The 26,186-nt window shown below is 39.8% G+C and overlaps 1 protein-coding gene across 1 annotated transcript in view; it reads right to left on the reverse strand.

Moving 5' to 3' along the window:
* Window positions 1-2,810: 2,810 nt before the first annotated feature.
* LOC118798143 (Down syndrome cell adhesion molecule-like protein 1 homolog) overlaps window positions 2,811-26,186 on the reverse strand; it is a 111,405-nt gene continuing 88,029 nt past the window's right edge. Inside the window, exons 18-32 of the mRNA XM_036557498.1 lie at window positions 23,207-23,362; window positions 21,130-21,269; window positions 17,916-18,069; window positions 16,898-17,015; window positions 16,548-16,711; window positions 16,329-16,427; window positions 14,247-14,435; window positions 13,757-14,044; window positions 13,437-13,592; window positions 13,234-13,264; window positions 12,980-13,101; window positions 12,728-12,880; window positions 12,431-12,625; window positions 11,972-12,283; window positions 2,811-4,580 (exon numbers count right to left, since the gene is read on the reverse strand). Of these exons, the coding sequence (XP_036413391.1) occupies window positions 4,039-4,580; window positions 11,972-12,283; window positions 12,431-12,625; window positions 12,728-12,880; window positions 12,980-13,101; window positions 13,234-13,264; window positions 13,437-13,592; window positions 13,757-14,044; window positions 14,247-14,435; window positions 16,329-16,427; window positions 16,548-16,711; window positions 16,898-17,015; window positions 17,916-18,069; window positions 21,130-21,269; window positions 23,207-23,362 (2,819 nt within the window). The 3' untranslated portion in view covers window positions 2,811-4,038. The remainder of the gene's footprint in view (window positions 4,581-11,971; window positions 12,284-12,430; window positions 12,626-12,727; window positions 12,881-12,979; window positions 13,102-13,233; window positions 13,265-13,436; window positions 13,593-13,756; window positions 14,045-14,246; window positions 14,436-16,328; window positions 16,428-16,547; window positions 16,712-16,897; window positions 17,016-17,915; window positions 18,070-21,129; window positions 21,270-23,206; window positions 23,363-26,186) is intronic.

The raw sequence follows: 26,186 nt of genomic DNA on the forward strand, positions 1-26,186 counted from the left end.
AAAAAAGTAAAAATGATAATAAATAAATACAGTAATAATAATTTTAAAAAATAATCTAAATTAAATGCCAGACATGTTCTCTTCTGGGATCTTGTGTCCCTTGTTTAAAAGTAAGTGTAAGGTGTTTTTGTTAGATTTTATATATTTTATTATTTTTAATCCCCTCACATTTAAAGTTATACCTTTAATCAGACATTTTAATTGTGCCCTGGTTTCTTCTGGAGATGTCGAAAATAGTAATTATTTATACAAAACACTTTGTTATATACAAGTCATTATTTGCAGATTAGAAATTATGCTGACAGGAGGGGCCTGGGTAAAGCAGGAAATCTGATTGGTTAAGGAAGTGGGGCAAACTGGATAAACGTGGGTGGGCAAACAGGGTGGATGGTGATGGAGTTTGATTCCTAACTCCGCCCAATATTGACACAGGTTCTCCTGTGACTGGTTGGAGCTAAGGGGTCCCTGATTTTGACTGACTAAACAGACCTGCCCCGTTGCGTAACAACTGCATTTCATATAAACAATCATTATAAAGAAAAACAATACAAACCACAAGGGGATACATCTACAACCATAAATATTAAAATGAAAAGCAAAAATTTATATCAATCCATTGTCTATTGAACATAACACACGGGGGGCTTTCCAGTGAGGTGAATATTTCAAAGTGTTCATGACATATCAGAATGAGTATGAATACTGTATGGCCGCAGAGACAATGGCACAGTCTTAATGAAATGATTCTGGTTATGAGTCTATGCACTGGGCTTACTTCTGACTTCTCACAGACATAATAAACCCAGTTGGTGGTTTTCTGTGCTTTAGCAACAATAAGAGGAACACTTTAAGCAGAATGATAACTTGGTGAGGTTTTAGGGGTACCAAATCAGTGTACACTCTTAGGCAATCTTGAGGTTCAGCTTTTCTCACACAGCACTGGGTATACCATAATTTAATTCAAGTCCTCAATCTTCTTTTCAGTTAATCAAGCAAGTCACTGATGCAAGTAATGTTCTGATTTTGTCAACTCTATTTTGAACTCAAAAAGTTTTTTTTCTGTTTTATATGTTTAAACCATGTTCAATGTATCTCACCTGACCTTCCTTAAAGCAGCTGCATAGTGCCATAATGTCTTGAAATGTCTTCTGCTACAGAAGTTTGCAGTGGTTGTGTGTTGTGTTTGGATTCTGTTAATTTAGTTCACCTACATATTGAAATAATCTTAAAATGCAAAATGTCTTGTTACTCTTAGCTTTAAACAGATTTCCCCTATGTGAATCACACATAAAAATAGCTATTATTATTATTAATAGCTAGTATAGCTAATGGATATTTGCTGTGTGACATGAGGGCATGTGTGCGTAGGGTCAGAATATATGTTAGTAAAACCAGCAATAAAAAGAGCATGAATCCCACTATTTTAGACTGTTTCTAATCTAGTATACACTGGGCAAATGTAATGACTGGGTATCAGTAATGAGTCACACTGTGAATGAATCCAGAGGAAACACAAGATGTAACCTTGTCTCTGTTACATCTTTGAGTTGCAGTGTAATATTTATAGCTTTGCTAATATATCCAAAAAATGAAATGATGCCTCTCACAACTTTATCACTGGCCTTTGTGGCAACACTGTGGCAATTAACTATATGTTGCTGTGTTCGTGCACCTACTCAGGCATACTGGCGTATACCATCTAGGTGATTCTATGTATTCACTGAGCCTTCATTCCGATTCCTGAATAGCAGACTTGCTGAGCAGCACTAAAGCTTCTGATCACCCAAAATGAACCATCTTGAAACATTTCTCCTGTTTATCTTTCTATTTATCATGTTCTTTACCATTTGGGTTTAACATTTGTTACCCGTTTATCTCTCCATTCCATCTCTTAATCTACCATCTTGTTTTTCTCTCATTCTGCTGCTCCTCCCACTGAGCGATTGTCTTCAAATCTTTTTTTTAAAATATAATTTTTCTTTACTCAATTAGATATGGCATTATATCTCTGTTTTCACCACTTATATATTTGCTATATCTTTAGATAGAAATATATATATATGTATATATATTTGTATATATTTTGGCAAGACACACTGTAATATATTTTCTTTTTTCTCTTTTATATTGCAGGAGCCCTGATGTAGTGTTTTGTCCATTGAAGTCAGTGAGAAGTTGGTTCATTTTTAGAAGTTTATATGTGGGGTTTGGCTTTGGGAATCAAGTAGGTGAAGGAGAAGGATACCAGATGAGAAAGATATACATTAAATACGTCCCTTACTTGCATGGAGTAAGGAGGAATGTTTGGAGGAAGAGAGAGACTAGTGTTATTTCTCCTTCTCTTGCCTCCACTTTTTCCTTATCCCCTACGCTATGTATTTTCACCCCACTATGCTACCTAAAGCTAGTGTTTGTATCACTGCAGAATAACATGGGCCAACATAGCCCTCTGGTGGGAAAGGAAAGCAAAGTTTAAAGAAAAAAAATGATTAACAAATGCAGAAAAGCTACTCAGCAACAGCAGACATCTCTCCAGCTCCCTCTCCACATCTTTCTATCTGCCTCTGTTCTTCCCTTAATATGAGCTTATCCTCTCTCTTTCTTCACTTGTTGACAGGTCTGCACTCTGTCCATCTGGGAGAGGCTGTTAGGTGTTCACAGTGAGGATGAGGGGGGTGGTGAGGGGAAAGGGGGAGAGGAATGAGGGTTGTATGGCATTAAGCACAGACAGATAAGCTGACAAACATTAAAAGGAATGCTTTTTTTATATTTTTAAGGAGAGCATAAGAAGGAGGGGGCTAGGAGGAGGAGTCTGTCCACTTCTTTAATGCGCACTGGTTTTCATACTCTCTCAAATGGTTCTGCCTTTTTCTCTACAGCTTAATTGGAAATGGTGTAACTCACAACAGAAGCAGGGCAGAATACAGGTGAAGGCCCTTCACATGTCACAGCTCTGACCGTCTTCTCTCTTCTCTCTCCATCAAAGATCAGGCCTGAATGTGAGGGTCCTCTGATGTTGTGTGCTGAACACATGTGTACATATATATTTACATATATAAACACACATGCACACGCAGACACACACACATATACACAGACACACACATGCGTAGGCTTGAGAAAGCTCAGTGCATTCACTCCCTCCTCCTTAGTGCACAAGTTCAAAAATTAAAAAAAAAATTAAAAAATCCAAAAGAAAACATGGGGAAAAAAAATACAGTTTCCGTCCATCCTCTGTGAAATAGCTCCAGACATTTTTTTCTTTTTTTCCTGTTTGTTTATAAAATAGTCAATAACACTTTATACTGTGTCATCAATTGCATGAAAAAATCTCAAGGACTCAATGTTCTGTTGGCTTATGCCACAGTCACTGAATTGTTTATCTGAGTCCAAACCAGTTTGGCCAGGGAGGGGCAAAAAGGTAGACACCAGGGTTAATTCTTTTATGCATAAGCACTTTCCAAGGCAATGCGTATGGTTTTGCTTTTGCAACAGGCGTAAAAAGAAACACTCAACAGCCTAAAAAACATCTAGACAGGTTAATATGAAACAATATATTTTCTACAACCATTGAGCTTTCCTATGTCAAAAAGTGAAATTAACAAGTGCACATGGAAAGTAGTTTGTGCATAAGGTCCGAGGTGTCTTTAAAAGAGAAAGAAAAAGGAGTGCGAGAGACAGAAAGAGAAAGAGACCCCTGTGGTGGATGCATAACAAAAGGTTTGGCATGTTAAAACTGAAAATTAAAAGGTCTAAAAAAGAAACGGGTAATGAAAGAGAGAGGATTTAAAAAAAAAACATAAAACGTGGATTAAAAAAAGAAAAACAGAAAAAGGCAGGGTAAGGTGAAATAGATACAGATAGGCAAAAGAGAGAGATAGAGAGAGATAGAAAGAAAGAGAAAGAGACCCCTGTGGTAGACAAGCCCAGACAGTACAGAGTTTAGCCCCTACCCTATGCCAGGCAGGCTCCAGATGCCAATCAACATGTGTGGTTATATGTGTAATTTTTGTGTGTGGAGGGGAGAAAGCAAAGGGGCTACACCAGTGTGTAGGACTTTGAATATGCCCCAGCACTCTGCTTCTGCAGTCTGCCCAAGCCAGATGAGCTGCTCTCTAGCAGAGAGTCTCTGGAGCCCCCGACCTTGGAGCTTCCAGCCATGCCACTTCCCCCTGTGGAGCCAGTGCTGGCAACAGCACTTGCTGCAGCAGCTGCCGCACCAGTGCTTTGGCCAGCTGAGGAGGTGGATGAGGAGCTGGGCATGGTAAGAGTCCTTTGGGGCAATGTGGCAGTGCCCGAGCTGATGCTGGAGCCACCTGTGGTGGTGCTTGAGGCTGGGCCTGAAGCCCCTGAAGCCCCCGAGCTGGTCAGGCTACTCAAACCACCATGGCCCAGTGTCAGGGATGGCTGTTTGGACGGGTCTAATGTCATGTGGCGGCCCTGTGTGTGGTAGGCCCGTGCCGCTAAGCCTCGAATGGAGGCCTCTCGTGGTGGCACCACAGGACATGGGTCGTGCAGCTCAGCCTGCTTACGGAAGAAAGGGTCCGTCTTCATGTACAGGGGGAGGTTACAGTACTCACCTGCAGAAAGAAATAAGTGTTAAAGGAAAGAACAGTACAGCCACTTAAGAACTAATCAGTGATTAGCCAAAGCATCACAAGCTTTGAAGAGCGATCAACTTTTCAAAATTGCATCAACATATACTTTATGTGATGGGTGGAGTCCAGACTGATCCAGACTGATTTTGTGAAAGATCCAAAGGTCCACATCACTTACTCATCTCTTAAAACTGACCCAGAACCCTGTTTGTTCTTCTGTTTTTACTAATTTACAAATGATCAGAAATACATATATTCTTTACAAACCCCAGAAATATATTTTGTCATTCAGGCTGCTATAATCAACTCACTGATATCGATTTGCATATATATTTAGTCAACTGTTTTTTTTTCTGTTTAAGTAGGTTTTCAGCATGACGACAGCATGTTTCAATTTTTTCTACCTGTGAGTTTAGTTCCTCATCAACAGGCTATGGAGTCTCTCAATTCATACTCCAGGCACCCTTCTCCAATAAATAATTTCAGAACACCAGATAACGTGTTTACGTGACAAGGTTTTGTTATACAAAAAAATCAGCTTTGATTAACTGATTTAGCAATAATAGTCTACAGATTAATAATTTACTAAATAATTGCTAGCAGCCCTATTTGGCAATAATAAATGGAAGACAGTGAGGTCAGTTAGCACTACGCAAATGAGTTGATGTATCCCCACAAGCATTCTAGACAAATTTCTACCTTAAGGGCAGCTAATTATGGAGAAAACCCAGCTCTGTTAACTCTTAACAAGCAAACAACATACCCAAATGTATGCACTGGACAAAACATTCACTCAAAAACAATAAATTTACTAAAATTGATCCAAAGCTAGCATAGTCATCTTAACAACAGCAAAGGCAAAAGGCAAAACAGGTCAATTAAGACAAATACACTTTTTGCTGCATAGCTCTCTGAGTGACAGGACCAAATCAAATGCAGCAGTCATGAGTAATTACCACAAGGATACTTGTCATTTGGCATATGGTTTCATTAGTCTGACATTGTTGTTAGAGGCATGATCATAATTTGAAATTGGTCTGATTCCATTAAACACATGGTTAATGGAAAGGCAAATTACTTTATTCTACATGAAGATGTATAAAGAAGATTTCAAACACAAAGAACTCTTGTATTTCTTATGGTAATGTGTCAGTGAAAAATATTTTATGCCATTATAAAATTATTTAATTATTTGACACAGTGGTTTTAAGCACTTTGCTGAAGGTCAAACACACTTCAAAGCCATTGTGGTATATTATTATATTCCTACTATTATATGTTATCATCTCACTGTTAAGAGCGAAAATGTCACAAGCTCTATGGCATGTAACAGTTAATTTATAGAAGCCAGGATATTTAATAACAGGACTAATTACATGTGCATTTTGGGGTCAGCAATAAGCTATTAAAGCCTGTCTTACTGATACCTCTGAGTGGTGCAAGGTAGAGGAGCACTGATTCTGAACAGGTGTAGATCATTCTTACAGGTTTTATATGCATACATACAGGCTTTACGTTACTGGGCTATTGTGTGGAATCATGTTCAATTTAGACCTAGTTCAAGAAAAAAACAATTTATCCTCTTTAACAGAATAGCACATAAACCAGAACAGTCAAATGACTGAGAGAGCAAAGACAGCCTATAGGAAGGAAAGGATTGAAAATTGGAGATGGATGAATGGAGAGAAGACAGAATGAAAGGAGTATGGAAGAATAAAGGGATATAGTTATAGATCAAGGCTCAGCTTGCCAGAACATGAAACATGTTGACGTCACCTCTTCAAAAGCACTTATTTTTGTAAATATTTTACTCATCATAGGATTTTGCTGCACTGCCAGTAATTACAAAAAATAAGTAGTGTTCCACTTTAGCCAACAAACTGTTGCACGGTTTGAAACTGTACCACCAAGTGAAGTGGAACAACTGTGAATAACTGTATTCCAGGCTCTATGATATCCAAATAAAATAAAATATATTCAATACAGTTTTAGCACTGTAAAAATTTAGGACGTTTGTGGCGGTTAAAAAAGACACAAAAGTGTCCCAAAAATCTAAGGAAGGTAATGTCCAAGTACAAACAGCATGTCACCTGTGCCACAATAGAAGGGAACGTTTTAGATCATTGCTACACCACTATTAAAAACGCTTATCGTGCTGTCACATGCGCAGCTCTCAAACATTCCGATCACAGTCTCGCTCACCTCATCCCAACATACAGCATAGGCAAAAACTCAAAACCAACAAGGCAGTCGCCAAAACAACATAAAGGTGGACCAGTGGAAACCACAGTGGAAAAGCTACACGGCTGCTTTGAATCGACAAACTGGATTGTGTTTGAAGAGGCAACAGACAGACTAGATGAATACATGAACACTGTCAAGTCAAGTCAAAGTTTATTTATATAGCGCTTTTTACAACAGGCGCTGTGACAAAGCAGCTTTACAGAAAAATCAGGCAGCCATGAGCAAGCTAATGGTGACAGTGGCAAGGAAAAACTCCCTAAGAGCAAGAGGAAAAACCCTTGGCAGAAACTAAGACTTGTAAGGGGAACCCATTCTCCTCTGGTTGACACTGGATAGCAAAACAATAACACAAGAGCAACATGAACCGAGATCATTAGGAGGGTCAGTGGCATGCCGGTGAGGTTTGCAGTGTTGTACAGCAGCAAGCTCTATAGTGGTCAAACTGGTCCAGAAGGCGGGCTGGCAGTGGGCACCTGATCAAGGGAGATGAAGCAACAGCATCAGACCGCACAGGATGGGGAGTTGTTCAGCTCGGCAAAGAACACAGAGACAGTTAGTTCTGTTAAGAGAGACTGATCACAGCTTACAGTGTTAGAGTACAGCAGAGACTCCAGCAGGTCTAGCTACCACAGCCTAACCTAAAAGGAGAGCCAGAGGGTGACAAAGACATGAGGGCTCCCCGCAAAGTCAGCGCCCCTCTGCTCCGCTGTCAACAAACTTGAGTGAATGCGTAAGAGCAGCGGGACGACAGCACCAACACTCCCAGTTTACTATAATACTCTATGTCCATGAACCCCAAGATCTAAACTTTTCTATCTTTTTCTATTGAGAAAAAATACATACCAAAGGCTTGACTAAACAAGTAGGTTTTTAGCCAAGACTGAACGACTGAGGCTGTGTCTGAGTCTAGAACACTGACTGGAAGATTATTCCAAAGCTGGAGGGCTTTGTATGAAAAGGCTCTAGCCCCTGGTATAACTTTATTAATTCTAGGTACTAATAGTAAGCCAGCACCTAGTGATCTAAATAGGTGTGAGAGTTCATAATAAGTGATAAGTTCACTGAAGTACTGAGGGGCGAGGCTGTTTAGAGATTTATATGTCAGTAAAAGAATTTTGTACTCAATGTGGAATTTAACAGGCAACCAGTGTATGTTTGATAAAACTGGGCTGATATGGTCAAACTTTCTAGTTCCTGTAGGGATGCTGCAGCATTCTGGAATAACTAAAGTGTGTTAAGGCTTTTGCTGGAACATCCAGACAGCAGGGCACTGCAGTAATCCAGGCTTGAGGTAATAAACCCATGAACTAGAGACATTGCATTTCTTAATTTGGCAATGTTGCAAAGATGGAGAAGAGCTAGTCTAGTAATATTGGTTATATGTGCCTCGAAAGACAGATCGTGATCGATCGTGACACCAAGGTTTTTATTTACAGATGTACCTGATGCAAATGAGAAACTATTAAGTTTAAGTGTTAAATTACATAGTTTCTAGCAGCTTTTGGACCAAGAAGAAGAACCACTGTTTTGTCTGAATTGAAGAAGTTAGGAAAAAGTTACGTGACATCCAGTCTTTTATGTCTTTTACATAGTCCTCAATCTTATTAAGTTGAAGTTTATCATCTGGTTTGGTCAATATATACAATTGTCTTTCATCAGCGTAGCAGTGAAAACTGATGCCGTGTTTATTAATATTGGTACCCAGCGGTAGCATATCATCGCTGTCCAAAGAAAAACCGGTATCTCCAAAACAGTAACTTTACAGGAGAAGGCAAAACCCTCCTACCTTTTATTGCAAGTTAATGTAACCAATAGAGTCTAAGATATATACACATGCCTTACTTAGCAGATCCTGTGGTTTGTCAAAGTGGATTTTAAAATCTCTAACAGTTATTACTTTATTCGAGAGCATTATTAAACTTGACAGAAAGTTAGCAAATTCCTGTAAGAACTCAGAATACAGCCCTGGTGGCCTGTACATTATACTTAAATAAGTATAGTTAAAATTAATTAAGTTAAAATTAATTCTTGTTTATTCCTCAATCACTTATATTAAGAAAAAGAATGTCAAAATAAGAGAATTTGTAGCCTGCTTTCTGGTTCACGCCTAAAACTTCTGTATAAAAGATTGCTATACATCCACTCCGGCTGCTTAAACGAGGACTATGTACATGTAGCCTGTGTCTAATCCATGTTTCTGTGAGGCAGAGAGCACCAAAATTATGATCAGTAATAAGTGCATTTACAACGACGGCTTTAGATGTAAGAGACGTAGTTTTAGACCAAAGGTGCTGTCATCGCAAATTGGTTTAACTGATCTGATACTGATTAAATTAGTAGAGCAAATTTTCACGGTTTTCTGAAATTTTGTTTTATTCGAGGAACAGAGACAGTCTCAACTGTTTGTCTGCTGCCTGGCTTTAGCCCTGATTTGTCAGCAACTGACTGTCCTACACTGATGGCTATCTAAGAGTCTACAAGCTATGCTACAGGAAATGAGAGCAGCACCCTCCCACGAGGGGTGGATACTGTCCTGACTCTAAAGACCAGGCTTGCCCTCAAAAGTAGACCAATTATCTACAAAGCCCACATTTTTTTCTGGGCACCACTTGGACAACCAGCAGTTTAGCGACCATAACTTGCTGTAGTAGATTTTGGCGAGATGTCGAACTGCGATGGGGCCAGAACATATTTCGGCATTGGATACTATCTGGGCTAATTTGCACCTCTTTATTGTTATTTTTAGTTATATCTGACTGCTGCAGATGAATGTCATTAGTACCTACATGAATGACTATCCTCGAATACCTCTGGCTAGCCAGCAGCTTCAGGTTCCCTCGAATGTTCGGCGCCCTGGCTACTGGTATACAGCTAACTGCGACTGGTGCCCCTAAAGGAGAAGCTATTTGCACGTGCCGAAAAATAGAACAACCTATAACCAGCTCTCTTTTAACAGGTGTCTCAGAGGGTATCTCACTGAGTGGGGCAAACCTATTGGACATGTGAATGGAAGACGAATGGTGCTTTTGTGGGTAAGCTTTAGGATTAGCTTTAGAATCTAAGCTCTGCTGACTAGCCCTGCTCTTTTCTAACGCCCTGCTCTTTTCTGAATGCACACCTCTAACTGTATAATGTTCTCTGTCAAGCAAGAAACTAACTTAGCATTCTCAAAAATGAATCTAGGTATGCTGCTGTCACTAGTGACAGAGAAAGAGCCATAGGTAAACATGCTGCACTTAGAGCAAAGCAATAGCTCAAGGTCTGCCACACTGATACTTACTTTACTTCGTCAGCTGATTTGAGTCCTTTTCAGGTGTCTCATGAATCCGATGAGAGAAGAAAAGTAACCTCCAGTCGGTGGTTGTAATTTATTGCAAGTAATATACAACAACTACTTGAAAATGTAAAAAACAGCAACAGACCACCAAGATAGAGCAGAGAAAACAGCAAACACTCCTGCCAGCAACATCGAAAAAAGAGGAACTACATCATCATCGCATCTGTCAGAATGACTGTGATATCACACATCAGTTTCTGTGAGGACAGCTGCATTTTAACTACAGCACAGGTGAAATATAGCAACAATAAACCATAGTTTTCAGCTGACCTCAGACCCAACTTCATTCTGAACAGACCATCAAAAGATCACCAACTACAAGGTGAGAAAAACTCTTGAATGACCACCCACCTCACCAATGACCTACCGCAGTTTTGAAAGCCCAAAGGACAATCTTCGGTCTTTTTCTCCCAGTCCCCTGCCCTCTTCCCCGACCCTGGCTCTCTCACTATTAATGAGGTAGATGTTAACATGCTCTTCAGCAGACAAAAGATGAAAAAAGCTCAAGGGCCAGAATTGTCTCTCCATCCACCCTAAAACACTGTTCTGATCAACTAGAACTCATCACAAACACCTTTATAAATCGATAAATCACTGGAACGTCGCCCTGTTCCCACATGCTTCAAAACCTCAACCATCGTTCCAGTTCCCCCAAAAATTAACATTACTGTTCCTTACTGAGGCCAGTAGCCCTGACCTCTGTAGGAAGGTCTTTGAATGCCTGGTCCTAGCCCCTCTGCAGGCCATTACAAACCCTCTGCTGGATCCTCTGCATTTTGTGTATGGAGCTAACAGGTCTGGAACCTACGCTAGTGTTCTGTTTGTGGCAGATCCCATCTGCTGGTGGATCATGGATTTCCTGACAAACAGGAGAAAGCAGGTACAGCTTGGAAAACATACATAATGACCATATCCAGGAACCTGAAGTGGAACACAGTCTTCACAGCCAAGAGAGCACAGCAGAGAATGTTCTTCCTGAGATAGCTAAGCAAATTCAATTTGTCTGATGATTCAGTTTTACACCCATCCTCACATCATTCATAACCATCTGGTTTGATTTCTCCTCCTCAAAAGAATGAGCCAGACTCCAGTGCATAATCAGGGCTACAGAGAGAATTATTGGATGTTGTCTGCCAACGCTTAAGGAGATTTACATGAGCAAGGTGATGAAGTACGCTGGCAATATTACAGATGACCCCTCTCATCCTGGACTTCACCTCTTCCAGCCACTCCCCTCCGGTAGAGGATTCAGGGCCATCAAAACCAGCACAACCAGACATGATAACACCTTTTCCCCAGAGCTGTAGCGCTCATCAAGTGGACACCTTTAACACATTTAAATTTTAAACTGAAACCAACAAACCTCCTTTACTGTATTACAGTATAACGTTTCTGTAATATAAGGCTTATTTGCACAACTGTACAAGTGTTATTATTTTTTTTTTACCAATGTTTCATTTCACTCTGTAATATTCTGTATATAATAGTTACTATATTACATGTTTACCAGACCTGCATATGTATAGATATTAATATCTGCATATGTACAGATATCGCTTTAGCTCATTTCACACTGGCTCTTTATCATTCTCTTATTCCTTATTCTATTTACTGTATTTTTATTCAATTTGTCACTTAATAGTTAAATATTTGTTAATAGTCTGTTTCAGTGCACTCACCAAGACAAATTCCTTGTATGTGTAACATACTTGGTGAAATAAAGTTATTTCTTATTCTGACTGTAAAAAAATAAAAGTAAGGTGCATCCGAGGATGCTCTGGTTGGAACTCACTCTTGTTGGCACGGTGTGGGATGGGCACCGCTACGTTCTTCCCACGATCGTAATCTTGTGGTTTCGGTGGTGATGCAGTGAAGCGGCATATGCCTGGTTCAGATGGCGTACTCATGGATGTCATGCTGTCAGCATTGTCATTGGTGCCTGTGGTCATCTGGTCGGAAGAACTGTCTGAAATGAAGCACTCAGTAATCTCAAACTTAGCGTGCTGCAGATGCTCCTCCAGCTTTGCGTGCTCATAGGCACGGGCCAGTTCCTCGTATGTGGAAGAAGCACTCTCTGTGGATACCATGCTGTTGCGGCCTTTATCTGAGACAGAAATCAGGGTTATGAGGGTGAAGACACAAAAGAATTAGGATGATGCTCTATTAGTTCACCAAATCAGTGAATTACGAAAAATTTGATTCAGTTTGTCAAGTAACTGGCTAAAATTACACTGCATAAATGTGTATGTACCTGTGTCTTGGGACAGGCTGGCACTGTAACTGTCACTTTCTGTGACTGTAATACCATGCTGGGAGCCTACGGTGCGCCAGTCAGAGGTCAGAGTGCGGGCAGGCGTTGATGCCTGGCACTTTGTCAGCGTCCACTGGCTTGAGTAGCGGTTTCTTGTGCTATGAGCTGACTTCACACTTTTCCTTGACACTGGGTCTGAGGAAAGAGCAAGAGGAAACAAAATGTTTGACAAATCAATTTTATTATTATTTTTTTTATTTTGAGTGATACACATCTGATGAATGTGTCTGAACTTACTGGTTCCTGGTCTAATGTCGGACATATCAATCAAGGGACCAGTGTTCTGAATGAGGGCAGGGTGATGCACGGACACGCCTGTGCAGAAGCTCTGAGGGTTAACTGACTGGCTGAACTCAGTGTCCGTCACTGGAATTGTGGCTTTGTCTTCACCTTAAAAGGTATCAAAGAGGAAAGTCACTCGTTCTGCTAAGTAATGCAAAGAGAGTATATTGTGTAAATCCACACTCACACACAATCGACATGACTGACCAATTTGTTTGATCCCCTCCTTGTCCTCAATAAGAAGCTGTACACGTGGAATATCTATGTGCAGCCGTGGCCCTTGAGGCGGGCCCTTTACTGGGGTGTCGAAACTGCGATTATTCTTACTGCTCCAGGTGTGAAACAAACACAGAAATGCACAAGAAAAAGGCAGAAAAAAGTATTGCTACTGCTCCCAGACTATACTCTCTGTATAGCTTGGATTGAAAACTGTGCAAATGCACAATAAAGTGCATTCTTACCTGATTAGCATCTCAGCCAGACTCTTAGCATCTACAAAAGCACCATAGAATATAAGTTATTTATTGACATATTTCAGATATTTATGCTCAATGTCCTTCCCATTTACCTTATTTATCTTTCCCTTTAACTCCTGTTCCCTTTTCCTTCCATATCTTTATTTTTCATCCATCCCCCATTTTTCATCAGTCTCACTCCCTCTCACCTCTAAGTCTCTTTAGTCTCTTCTCTTTGCGTTTCTTTCGAATGATGAAGAGGAGGGCCATGCCCAGTGTAACCAGAATGACAGGACAGCCTATGGAGAACAGCTTCTTCACATCATCGCCCTCCCCCCGTGCAGACTTGATTGGGGGAATTGTGCCTATGAACGATAGACAGACAAATAAATTATTTAAGATTTGAACAAGGTTGAAATGTTAAAACATATCACTACTGACCATCCTATTGAAATGAATAGACAGACAGTGAGAAATGAATCATTATAAGTATGTAAGTCTGTAAGTTCTTTCTAACTGGCCGACTCACTGCCATCATAGTCCAACGTGGCAAACTGGGATGTCTGATTGCCACAGCCTGCGCTGTTGCAGGCCTTCATCTTCAGCTCATACCAGGTGGCCTCACGTAGCTCAGCCAGGAATACATCAGCCGTGGCATTGGTGCGTACACTCTGCCATGCCCAGGTGCCTTTGGGTCGGAAGTCCAATAGCACGGCATTGATAGGACAGCCCCCACTCGTCCAGCCCTGCAGGTTAAGCCGGGCATGTGTGGAATTGATGTGGGTGAACAGAGGCTGGTCCTTGTTGAATTGAGGCTCTGTAAAGGGGGGGAGGGGGAAAGGCAATGGTTTGTACTAATGAAACTGTATTAATTTAATTTAAATGATGACTTTGGAATGGGCCTTAAGGCTCTGTGATGCTTGACACAGTATGGCCAGTGAGTTCAGGATTCTTGATTGAAGAAGAGAAGAAGCTATATAGACTATACGATGTTAATGAATGGTGAACTGCTTTCTTACCTCTGCCATGAGTCTTAGCCTCAATGATCTCACTTATTCTGCCGGCTCCCACACTGTTCTTGGCTGCTAGCTTGACTTTGTACCAGGTGCCACAGCGGAGGTTATCTAGCTTAAAGGAGCGCTCACTGGAGCTAATGAAAACATCTCTCCATTCCTCAGTGTTATCCACAGAGTACTGCAATACAAAGCCTGCAAACACACAAACATAAAAAGTCTAAATGTGTTAATAACATGCAGGTCACTTACTGGAGATGCACCAATACCACTTTTTTCCCCTTCCAATACAGATACCAGATCCTTAAATATATGCCAATACAGAGTACTGACCCTGAATCTAATTCTAACCTAACTTAACCTAAAAATCCTGACATTTATACAATTACACTTTTATAATTTTCAGAATTTTATATTTTCATAAAATATATTTTCTGTGTCACAAACGAAATATACTCAACTTGACTGGATGGATTAAAAACTATTTTTTATTTACTATACATATTTAGTATTAACTATTACATATTAGTAATAAGAACCTTGCATAACAACGTAAGTAAATGTAAACAATTTCTTTGTGCAAAATAGTTAATAGTTAGACAGAACTGAACAATGTATAGTTAAACCTGTGGTGTGCACACATAAGCATACAGCAGTTCTGGCTTGGCAAAAACAGTGCTGAATGTTGTTTCATATCCAAATTTCCCAAGTCATTTGTCTCATACGTGCATCTTGTTCACTCGTGATTACATCACCAGATACCAGACTCTGGAGTTCAGTAAATATCACCATTGTTCACTCAATAACAATCTGGACAAACGTTAACTGAAAAGAAACATTTAACATTATTGAAAGAAGCCTGGCTCAGCCACTCAGCTAAGGGGCTACTGTTAGCATGTCTTTCCCATGAAATGCTGCAATTACAGTTTTCGCATGAATTTTGGCATGAGATTTTTACTGCTGCTTGTTATCCCACACCGCTGATGCTTTTTCTTTTTACTGGCATGCAGGTATCGGTTTCCCCATCACCAATACTGCATTTAAGTAGCAGTATTGGTGGTGGAACACTATTAATCACCTAATTAACCTTTTTGTATTTATTTAATTTGAATAATTTGATATCCTTCATTTTCTGATATTAATTTGACTTATTTAATGTATATTTAATTATCTGATATTTAATATCAGTAACATCACTTTGATAGCCCCAATCATTTTTGGACCCCGTCTTCCTCACAGTTGGTTAGTCCTCTGGATTTATGGCAGTGTAGTACTGCCTTCTCATCACTAGAGGGTGCAGAGATACTGCAGATCACTAAAATTAATCCTCACTAAAACCACTAGTTATACAAAGAGAGAGAGAAATGCTGACTGAGCAGTTATGCAAATGGAGGCATAATATGGCATCCACAGCAATTATTATCAGTGGGCTGGGTTTGGTTTATCTCTCAGTGGCAGACTGTGGCAGGTGACAAAATAAGCATGCGACATCAAAAGGACTGACCAGCAGACACTGTGTGGATTCCCTGCCCCTCCTACACACACTTTTACAGACATACTAGTTTTTTTCTGGATGAACTTTTTTTTTTTTAACATATCATAAGAGACATTAGTACCACTGCCAAGGCCTAAATTCTGAGATTGTATCAATGATGAGCTGAAAAAGTTAAAGTACTGTAGAGAAAAAGTAACGAAACAAGTGTAGAGGTTAGGCACAGTATAGCAGTGATGCCCAGAGAATACATGGATCAAAAAAGACACATCCTTACCAAGTAACAACAATCATGGGAGTAACTAATCAACAAGCAGATAATGGTAAATGCATGAATTAACTGAAATACAGGAGGCTGAAACAACCTGACCAGAAACACTGCACCCAAGTGGATACACAGATACACACAAAGGAATGAGAGTGAGCAGACATACAGTGGACAAATGAATAAAAAAAAGACAGATTCCAAAAAAGAGATCGATAGACTTCATGTTAGAGGAGAGAGAATCAGGGGAGAGAGGAAAAGAAAAGGAGAGGAGTGAAGGTGAAAGAAAGAGAAACATGGAGAAAAAGAGCAAAAAGAAGTGGGAGTATACCTCTGATGGAGCTTCCTCCATTGTCTCCTGGAATCCAGGCCAGAGTAATAGAGGAGGTTGAGGTGGTGGAGACTGTCAAACGTGGTTGGTCTGGGGGAACTGACACACACGTGTACCTTTACCACCTCTATTCTACTTCTATAACGTTAGAGTTATATACAGTGACTTGGCTGAAAGCAGGCTCTAGAAGACTGCCACACTGTAGAGGTAAAGTCTTACCTTGCACTACCAGGTTAACGATAATAGTATCGAACCCCAGCGTGTTGGTGGCTGTACAGGTGTAGTACCCAGAATCCTCAGCTTTCACTGAGCGCAGCACCAATGTCCCATTTGCCAGAATGTTCCGGTGGCCATCCTGAGTGACTGGTATAGCTGAATCTTCACTGCAGATGTCAATATTTAACACATATCACTTTTAATGCGCTGCTGAGCACTGAATATCTGTTAATGTGAAGCCAGTGAAGACAGTAGTACACTCTTAGCACACAGCTTCACATACTACCAATATAGTGTCATACTATTTGTGAAAAGACAGGCTGAATCTGAGTTTATAAAGATATATCTCTGACCTGTCTTTGGTCCATTTGATGGTGGGAGTTGGTTCGCCAACTGAACTGCACGGAAGCCGCACCTCCTTCATCCATGGAGTCGTAACTGTACCTCCAAAAGAGAGTATCTTTGCAGGAGCTGAGCAAGATGGAGAGAGAGAGAGAGAGAGAGAGAGAGAGAGAGAGAGAGAGAGAGAGAGAGAGAGAGAGAGAGAAAATAGTATTTTGTTGTAAGAAATCGCTTAGGAAAAATCCAGATACTTTACCTGCCTCAGAAAAATGTAAAAACAAAATTAACAACAACAAAAAAACATGTATGGTATGTCTCACACATGAACAGATGCCCATGCTATACACTCTGCAATCCACTGCTTTCTCCTCTCATCACATGCTTTCTCCCTGCCTTTCACACACTTGACATCTTAATGGTTGTTCTCTTGTAGTGGGTGAATACAGTACTGAGAGCAACAGCCTGGAGGACACTACCCTTTACTGCTAGTGATCAGACCAAAGGGGACTCAATGCACAGCATACACACACATGCACACATTCACACACAAAGGCACACAGATGCTCTCTTTTACTCTCTAATCCAGGAAGTATTGATAAAAAATGCCCCCTTAATTTTCTCCCCCCTACTCTGTCTCCTTGTAATGCACTATATTGGCAAGGTCTTCAGCTGCTATTTTTCCATCCATCTTGTCCTCCTTCGTTTAGTGCCCTTTGCTCCTCGTCATATAATTAACAATACAGCATTCCTCCATCAATCAAGGGAGTATGGACAGAGAGAAGAGAAACAAGAGAAAGAAAGAAAGAGAAAAAGAATGGCAGAGCAACATACGATGCTCTCAAGGTCATTCTTATCAATGTCTATTTGTTATCATGCTCTCTTTTTAACTCTGTCATGTACCCTAAATGAATGAAAGTGAAACAGTAATGCCTTGTAAATTAATCCTATAAAACAGGTTCATAGACAGAAGGGTGAGGTGAGCTTGAGGTTCAAAATCTGTTTTTCTATCACTCAACACAGAGAACTCACCTTTTCCAGCTGGCTCCACAGTGACTTTTTCGCTGATGTTGCCCCGGCCAGCAGTGGTGACGGCTGCTGCCCAGATCAGGTACTGCTGACCTCTGGTCAGGTGGGTGATGCGGTAGAACAACACTTCTGGGTTCGCCTCATATTCACTGGGAGCCTGACAGCAACAGAAACAAATGATTACCAATACAAAGTAAGGATGTACCAATAAAGAAGTCCTGGCACTTGTTGTGTCTGATACTACAAATAATAACCAATATATATATATTTTTCAATTTAAAATGAGTTTGTACTATAACCCACATATGAAGGGCAATAAGCTAAGGTTATACTCTAGAGAAGCTAGCTGTTAATTTTAGCTAGTTAATATTCTTTAGGCTATATAGATCACTGGAATGATGAGTTTTTAAATATATAATTAGTGACATTTAAAGGCTTTAGTGTATTTTCCAATTTGTTCCCAACTGTAATCCTCTGCTGAAACTGAATACACAATACCAATCACAGGATACCATAATACAATAATAACAATTACATTTCTGAATTCTCAACGCATAACATATTCACTGCAGTATCATTTGATCTCTTCTGAAATTCTAAAACCAAAGTCAACAAATGTGACAATTTAAAGCAGCTTGTGCTTATTCTTGTTGAAAAACCTTTGCCTATTACAGTATGAATTTTACTAATTTTTTACATTTCTGCACATCAGTTATTGATACGTGATGTAAACAAAGTAAATCAGAGTGATCTGATGTGAAATGGTGCATAGTAGAGAAAGTTACAGACTCTACAATTGTGGTAATGGGAACCAAGGTTCACAATGTCTACAACACAAATACAGCCATTTTATTTACTATTCAAATGAATAGTGAACATACACATGTCTTTTGTTACAGTTATTTATTTATATGTAATGTATGTAATGGTACAATAGTGGTAAACTCACTAAGTTTTCTTTGGGTACTATTTTGCCTTTCACTGTCTGCATGCACCTCTCAATTTTAAATACATATTTTAAAAATACATTTAAGAAAAACAATGCAATAACTTCCTGTGATGTATCTTTTAGAGACATTAAATGCTCTGGTTCCTATTTCCACCACTGTGAACAATTCAGACATGGTTTTGCATTTCCTATCAAACCACTCTGAGCAACTTTAAAGGTGAATTTTAAAAAAGTTGTGAAATTCTCAATTAAGATAAGTATACACTTTTGGGCAGGCTTTTGTGTTGGGCTATTGCATAGATATTTAAAAGGAAACATCATTTTACCACTTTTTTAAAACGATAGCTCCTTCACCTTGTCTTGCACTCAATGCTATTCTTCCAATAACCCACCCAGCAATACATTTCATTTCTTTCATCTCTGAATAGGAGAAAGGTGGAGTTTGTGTGTGTGTGTGCATGCAAGAGTGTGTGTGATGCACCCCAGGGGATCAGTAGGGGAGACCCAGGGGGGCTCACACTCAAAGATGAGAGGGGAAAGACAATGCCCCCAGACATGGCAATTGCTCAGACTCCCACATCTGACAATAGAGCTAGCCTAATGAGAGCTACAGATCTGCTGTTCACATCAGCATGGGCAAGGAGGGGCTGAAACACATGAACGCACACACGCACGCACACACACGCACGTTGGCACGCCTGCATGCACACATACCCCCAGTCGTGTACATATTCTTTGTATATGCATAAGCACATAAACACTATAAGGGTGAATGACACACACATACACACACACACAAACACATACACGGGATGTGAGGTTTTGCTGCAAGCTCCTTTAGTAATTGCTACATGTTTAAGAGAGCCATGTGTCTGCTGTCCAGATTCATGTTCATCGCTGTGACTGTCTACAGCCTGCAGATACACATGCGCGCACAGACACACACACACACACACACACACACACACACACACACACGTCTACTATAGCCTCCTATGAGCTCCCCCTAAGCTGGCCCTGCCATCTTCCCTCACACAGCCGAAAGCCTTGACACTTACACTTACCTTTAACACCGCTTCTGATCAGATAAACACACAACAATGCTGCCTCATCCTACATCCTATGATGAGTTCCATTGTTCTGCATACGTTTTGCACTTCTGTGTGGTCTAATCTATTTTGGGGAAATACATTTCCTTTCAACAGCTCTCTGGAAAGGACTATGTATTTCAATACTACATCTGTCCCTGACTTGTTCTTGCATCCTTCTCTCTTTCTTTTTCTCCTCTCCTCTTTTTACTCTTTCTCTCTCTCTCAACGGGAATGCAAGCAGGGAGGTATGGAGGGAGGGAGGCGGAGTGGTGTAACGGATATTGAAATATTCCTCCGGCATGGAGATAGCAGTGATCCAGGGAGCGATAGAGGCAGATAATGAAAAGAGGAACAAAAGTACTCCCTGCACGGTGTGTCTGACCCCCCCCCCTTTCCGCACCCTCCCTCCCTCCCTCTCTTTCTCCTCTCGCACTCATTTACATAGTAATCACCCCATGCTCTGCAAGAGGCCAGGGAGGAAGGAAAAGAGAGAGAGATAGAGAGAGAGAGAGAGAGAGAGAGAGAGAGAGAGAGAGAGAGAGAGAGATTTGTGAATGAGGAAAAAAAATGAGTAGGAATAGTTTGTGTGTATGTCTGGACAGGTACATTAATTCAGTGTGAGAGTACACAAACTGTGCATGTGTATGTTGGTAAGAGTGTGCTTGCGGAGGAGGAGGTTATAAATGTGATAGAGCCTCTGAGGGGTGTGTATGTGTGTGTGCGTGTGTGCATGTGTGTGTGTGTGTGTGTGTGTGTGTGTGTGTGTGTTGTCAGCTTGTTTCCTGCCCTCGCTGATGAACAGATGAGGTTGTCTAGGCAACGTGATGAGACACAGATATGCAAATGAGAGGGGGAGAGTGAGCTTGCACGCACACACTGCAGTATGAGGCTCTCATTTTCACTCTCTCTTACACACACGTCCTGCTGATACTGCAGCACTGCCTCGTACAATCAGACACACTCATCACAGGCACATTAAAAACGCAGATACATGCAGATAATGCTAAGAGAAAAATGCTCTAGTATTTTTCACTCACAGTATACACACAACATGCAACAATATACACATGCACATACACACACACATATGAAAAACAAAGCACATCATGAATAATAATAATAATAATAATAATAATAAATCCCACAAACGTCACATACACCCCCTTTAGTGTCTTACCGGTTGGCCTGAACCAGGGCTGGAGCAATAAATGGTGTATTTACGTATGATGCCATTAGGTTTGTTAGGAGGGAGCCAGGATACCACAACACTCGTAGCAGAGGAGGGGACAGCTTTGATGCCTGCTGGAGGGCCAGGGTCTGAGAGAGCAAGGGAAAACAAAACAAAATAAAACACTTTCAAAAACAATTTTTAATCAGCAAAAATAGGACATACGTTTCCCATCACTGAGAAAGCTCTACACAGACTTATTTAAAAGTACAGTGTATAAGGTGAGTGTGTTTACACAGGAGTACAGTATGCATATGTAGTTTAAGGATTTTGAGAGGCATTAAAGTGAGCAGGGCTGTTTGCAGCTTTGCTGGACTTAGCCTTTAATTTTAAGAGGCTCTGACGAGTAAGAACTCATGAAAAAAAAAAGAATCAGAGACAGAGACAAAGAGATAGAGAGACAGATGTTGGCACAGTAACATATGTTTATCTTAACACATACTATGCAGAGGAAGTGGTCTATGTGTGCTTGTAAGAGTGGGCTTTTGTGGTGTCTGTAGGTTTAAGGGGGTTTTAAGAAAAAGCACATCAGCATTTAGACGTTTAGTCTAGCAAGGGTTAATTATCTCTCTTAGGCTTCCATGGGACATAGAACTAGCCAGTAATGTTATGTTGTGGGTAGTGATGCGTTTTTACACATCAGTGCTTTCTACTTTTCTGCCTCTCATGTGTAGGAACAAAGGTAAGCTAAGAAGAGCCTTTGAGAAGTAATTTTTTTGGTGAATGTAGTGAAAACTAAAAAAAAATATTTTGTTTTCAAAAATATGACTCTGTCAAACCCTGAGGGGATTTAGTTATGGTTCATAAAGGATAGCTGATCAGAGCCAATATGCACACAAGTACACTGAAGCTGGAGGTAAGGCTTGTGGAATTGTTTGTTTTGTTTACTTTTTCTTTTATGTCTTTCTTTAATTCCAGTGCTGTAACTCTTTATTTGCTTGCACAGAAAAGATTTACAACAGGCTACAACACAACAGCAATATGGACATTCAAGGGGCTTTCAACTCTAACTGTAAGGCCCTAAAACGCTTCATGTTGCACTGGCACCTGATTCAACTTCAGTCAGGTGTAAAATGTATGTAGCCAATGAATAAGTGAATGGCTAATTACCTTTTCATACAGAGCCCTCAGTGTTATAGAAAAGTCTTCATTAGAAACTAACTTTTTTTTAATGTTTTGATAACAACCATATATTAAAACATCACAATATAAAATGCACAAAACTATAAATGGGGCCGATACGTTGCCTTTTCAAATGGTGTCTTGTATGTCGAGAAAAATTAAATCGTACACAATATTGTGGAAGAGTTCTGCAACCAGGGATCAGCACACATGCACACACATACAAGAAAACATGACCTATAGACTTTCAAAAACACTAAAGCTGGGGGCAATCCTCAGAATGAGGGAGAAATAAAAAACTCTACAAAAATCCGTTCTCCATATGCTGGACATGGAGCCAGAGGCACTGGGAAAGAGAGCCAGTTAAAAAGGAGAGCAGAGAGAAAGAGGAAAAACATCCACTGGGAAAAATGAGAGTGAACTGATGCATAAAGCATGCACACAAACACACAAATCACAATATTTTTCTCTCCCAAGGAAGAGACTTGGGTGCTTACACTTATCCACGTCTCCTCTGTCTCTCATTTGCTGCCTAGACACTGCTCTTTTAGGCGCCCCCTGAACGCCCCCACCCCAGGGAAAGAGGGAGACAGATAGGGCTCTAATCCTAAGCGTACCAGTGTAAGCACAAACCTAATGCCTGCTAATCCACAAAGAATTAATCCTTCTCCTTGTGTTGGATAGTAAGCTTGGCTGTGCTATGACAGAAACACAAGTACTCACACTTCAAGTCTCCACCCTTTGGCATTTTAATTCTCATTAGCAGTGGCAATGCCACCTCATTGTTCAATTTGCATACACTTTTCTTTTTGCATATGTAGGCATTTGAGCAGGAATGGAACATTAACGTTTCTTTGTGTGTGTGTGTGTTTGTGTGTGTATGTGTGAGTGTGTGTTTACTCACGGTCCTCTCGGGTCTGTATATAGAGAACGTTGCTGCGAACCCCATCCCCTGCTTGTGTGTAGGCCAGCACCTGGACACTGTAGTTTGTGAATTTCTCCAAGCCCTTCAGCTCCACCTGTTCACGAGTAGTAGTGATGTTCTGCATCTCACCCCATTCTGAGAGGGAGGGTTGGACGGTTAATAACTACATGAACTTGCTAGCAGTTCAGCAGTACAACCACAGTAATACACTGTGCTAAATGACAAAAGATAAGAATTAAATAAGGTCAAATAAGGAATTACTGGATCATAGACCACTCACAGTAAACCACACCCACACTCACACACATCTACTGGATTACAGACTACAGACATATACACACACATATACATATGGGTAACACTTTACAATACTGTTTTGTAGTTAATAAGTAACTAATCAGGAACAAAGCAGGAACAAATGAGTAGTGCTGCATTAACACTTAAGTAACTACTCTTAACTACCAAGGACTACTAGTTAACTACTTAGTAGGTAATAGTGAACTAATGATTAGGGTAGTTCACTATTAAATAAACAATAACTACTGAGTCTCATAGAGAATTTTTTAGTAACTATGGTTTCTTAGAATAACTACTCATAAATTACTGATCAATGCAACATTAATTGCTCAATAGCTGAGTCTGACAAGGTTCTTGCTGAACTATTAACTGATGTAGTGTATTCCAACACTTCTAACAGTAGTGAAATACACTACACTCTGTGCAATCTCTACAAGATAATGGATTATATCCTCCATTTCTATTCACAGAAACAGGTATCCTCAGAGAAGGCTGGGGGCATCACACCACACTGTGCTGACTGCTGTCCCTCATGTGTGTATTTTGATCAGAAACCTTAAAAGGCTAATGCACATCTTCATAATTGGCAGTGTGAACCAATTTGCACATCAGCCTACAAATAGGACAACTGCTAAAATACTACAGTATTCACTACACTAGACCAGTCTGCTTACCTCTCATCTTTAGTAATGAAAACACCATGCTTTTCTGCAGGAGCATGTGTACCAGTGTTTCTTCTGAACAACAGTCAAACTAATCCACTGACTTGCAAAAACCTCACAGGCACTGAACAGAAACATCAAAGCTATCAAAATAAGAATCCTGTGCAACTCTACTGTTAAATGTAAGTTTTTTTTAATTCAATAGAACTCATATTTAGCTGGCTATATATGATATAGCTAGCTAACTCAGGGATGTTTTCACATTTGGACTGTTCACAAATAAAAAATGAGTTAATAAACAACTTCTTTACTCTTACTTTTTTCAAAATTTCTTTATTAATATTTTTTGTACTACATCATTTATTTAGAGGTTTTTATTTCTAATGTAGTTCAATTAATATTACTGTTCCTGATCATCATTGGGTTACCATGTGTTTCACTTTATAATACTGTTCCAGATCAGCATTAACTCCTAGTTCATTTATAATGAGTTACCATGTGTTTCACTTTATAGTGTTCCTGATCATGATTAACTCCTAGTTCATTAATAATGAGTTACCATGTGTTTCACTTTATAGTGTTCCTGATCATCATTAACTCCTAGTTCATTAGTAATGTGTTACCATGTATTTCACTTTATACTGTTCCAGATCATAATTATCTCCTAGTTCATCAGTAATGAGTTACCATGTGTTTCACTTTATGATACTGTTCCTGATCATCATTAACTCCTAGTTCATTAGCAATGAGTTGCCATGTGTTTCACTTATAATACTATTCCCGATCATCATTAACTCGTAGTTCATTAATAATGAGTTACCATTGTTTCATTTTATATTGTTCCTGATCATCATTAGCTCTTAATGAAGAACAGCAATACCTCATTTATTATCTAACACAGAGTAATATTTAGAACAAAGTGAATTTGAAGGCAGGACACATACACATTCAGATATTTCCACGAGCCCTCTCTTCAACTGTCCCTGCCCTCAAGAGGACTTTAAATGAGAACTATTGTTCAGAAGAAACACTGGCACACGTGCTCCTGCAGACAAGAATGGTGTTTTCTAAAGATGAGAGGTAAGCAGACTGGTATAGTGAATACTGTACTATTTTAGCAGTTGTCCTATTTGTAGGCTGATGTGCAAATCACACTGCCAAATATGAAGATGTGCATTAGCCTTTTAAGGCTTCTGATCAAACCAAACACATGAAGGACAGCAGTCAGCACAGTGTGGTGTGATGCCCCCAGCCTTCTCTGAGGATACCTGTTTAGAAATGGAAGGATATAAATAGAAATGGAGGATATAATCCATTATCTTGTAGAGATTGCACAGAGTGTAGTGTATTTCACTACTGTTAGAAGTGTTGGAATACACTACATCAGTTAGTAGTTCAGCAGGAACCTTGTCAGACTCAGCTATTGAGCAATTAATGTTGAACAGATGAGTAATTTATGAGTAGTTATTCTAAGAAACCATAGTTAGTAAGAAATTCTCTATGAGACTCAGTAGTTATTGTTTATTTAATAGTGAACTATCCTAATCATTAGTTCACTATTGCCTATGGAGTAGTTACCTAGGAGTCATTGGTAGTTAAGAGAAGTTACTTAAGTGTTAATGGAGCACTACTCATTTGTTCCTGCTTAGTTCCTGATTAGTTACTTATTAATTAACAGTATTGTAAAGTGTTACCTACATATGTACTCGTGTCCTCCAGATTTTTTTTCTTACAGACATGCATCAAATATTGTATATATTTTTAGATACACAAACACACACACATATATACACACACACACATATATATATATATATATATATATATATATATATATATAGAGAGAGAGAGAGAGAGAGAGAGAGCGAGAGAGAGAGAGAGAGAGAGAGAGTCCCCGCCACAATTATTGGCACCCCTGGTAAAGATGAGCAAAAATGGTTATAATAAATTCAATTTGGCAAATTAAGTTTATCTCACACTGAGAAAATGATAATAATCCA

This window comes from Colossoma macropomum, unplaced genomic scaffold (genome assembly GCF_904425465.1).
Source record: "Colossoma macropomum unplaced genomic scaffold, Colossoma_macropomum, whole genome shotgun sequence".
Classification (NCBI taxonomy): Eukaryota; Metazoa; Chordata; class Actinopteri; order Characiformes; family Serrasalmidae; genus Colossoma; species Colossoma macropomum.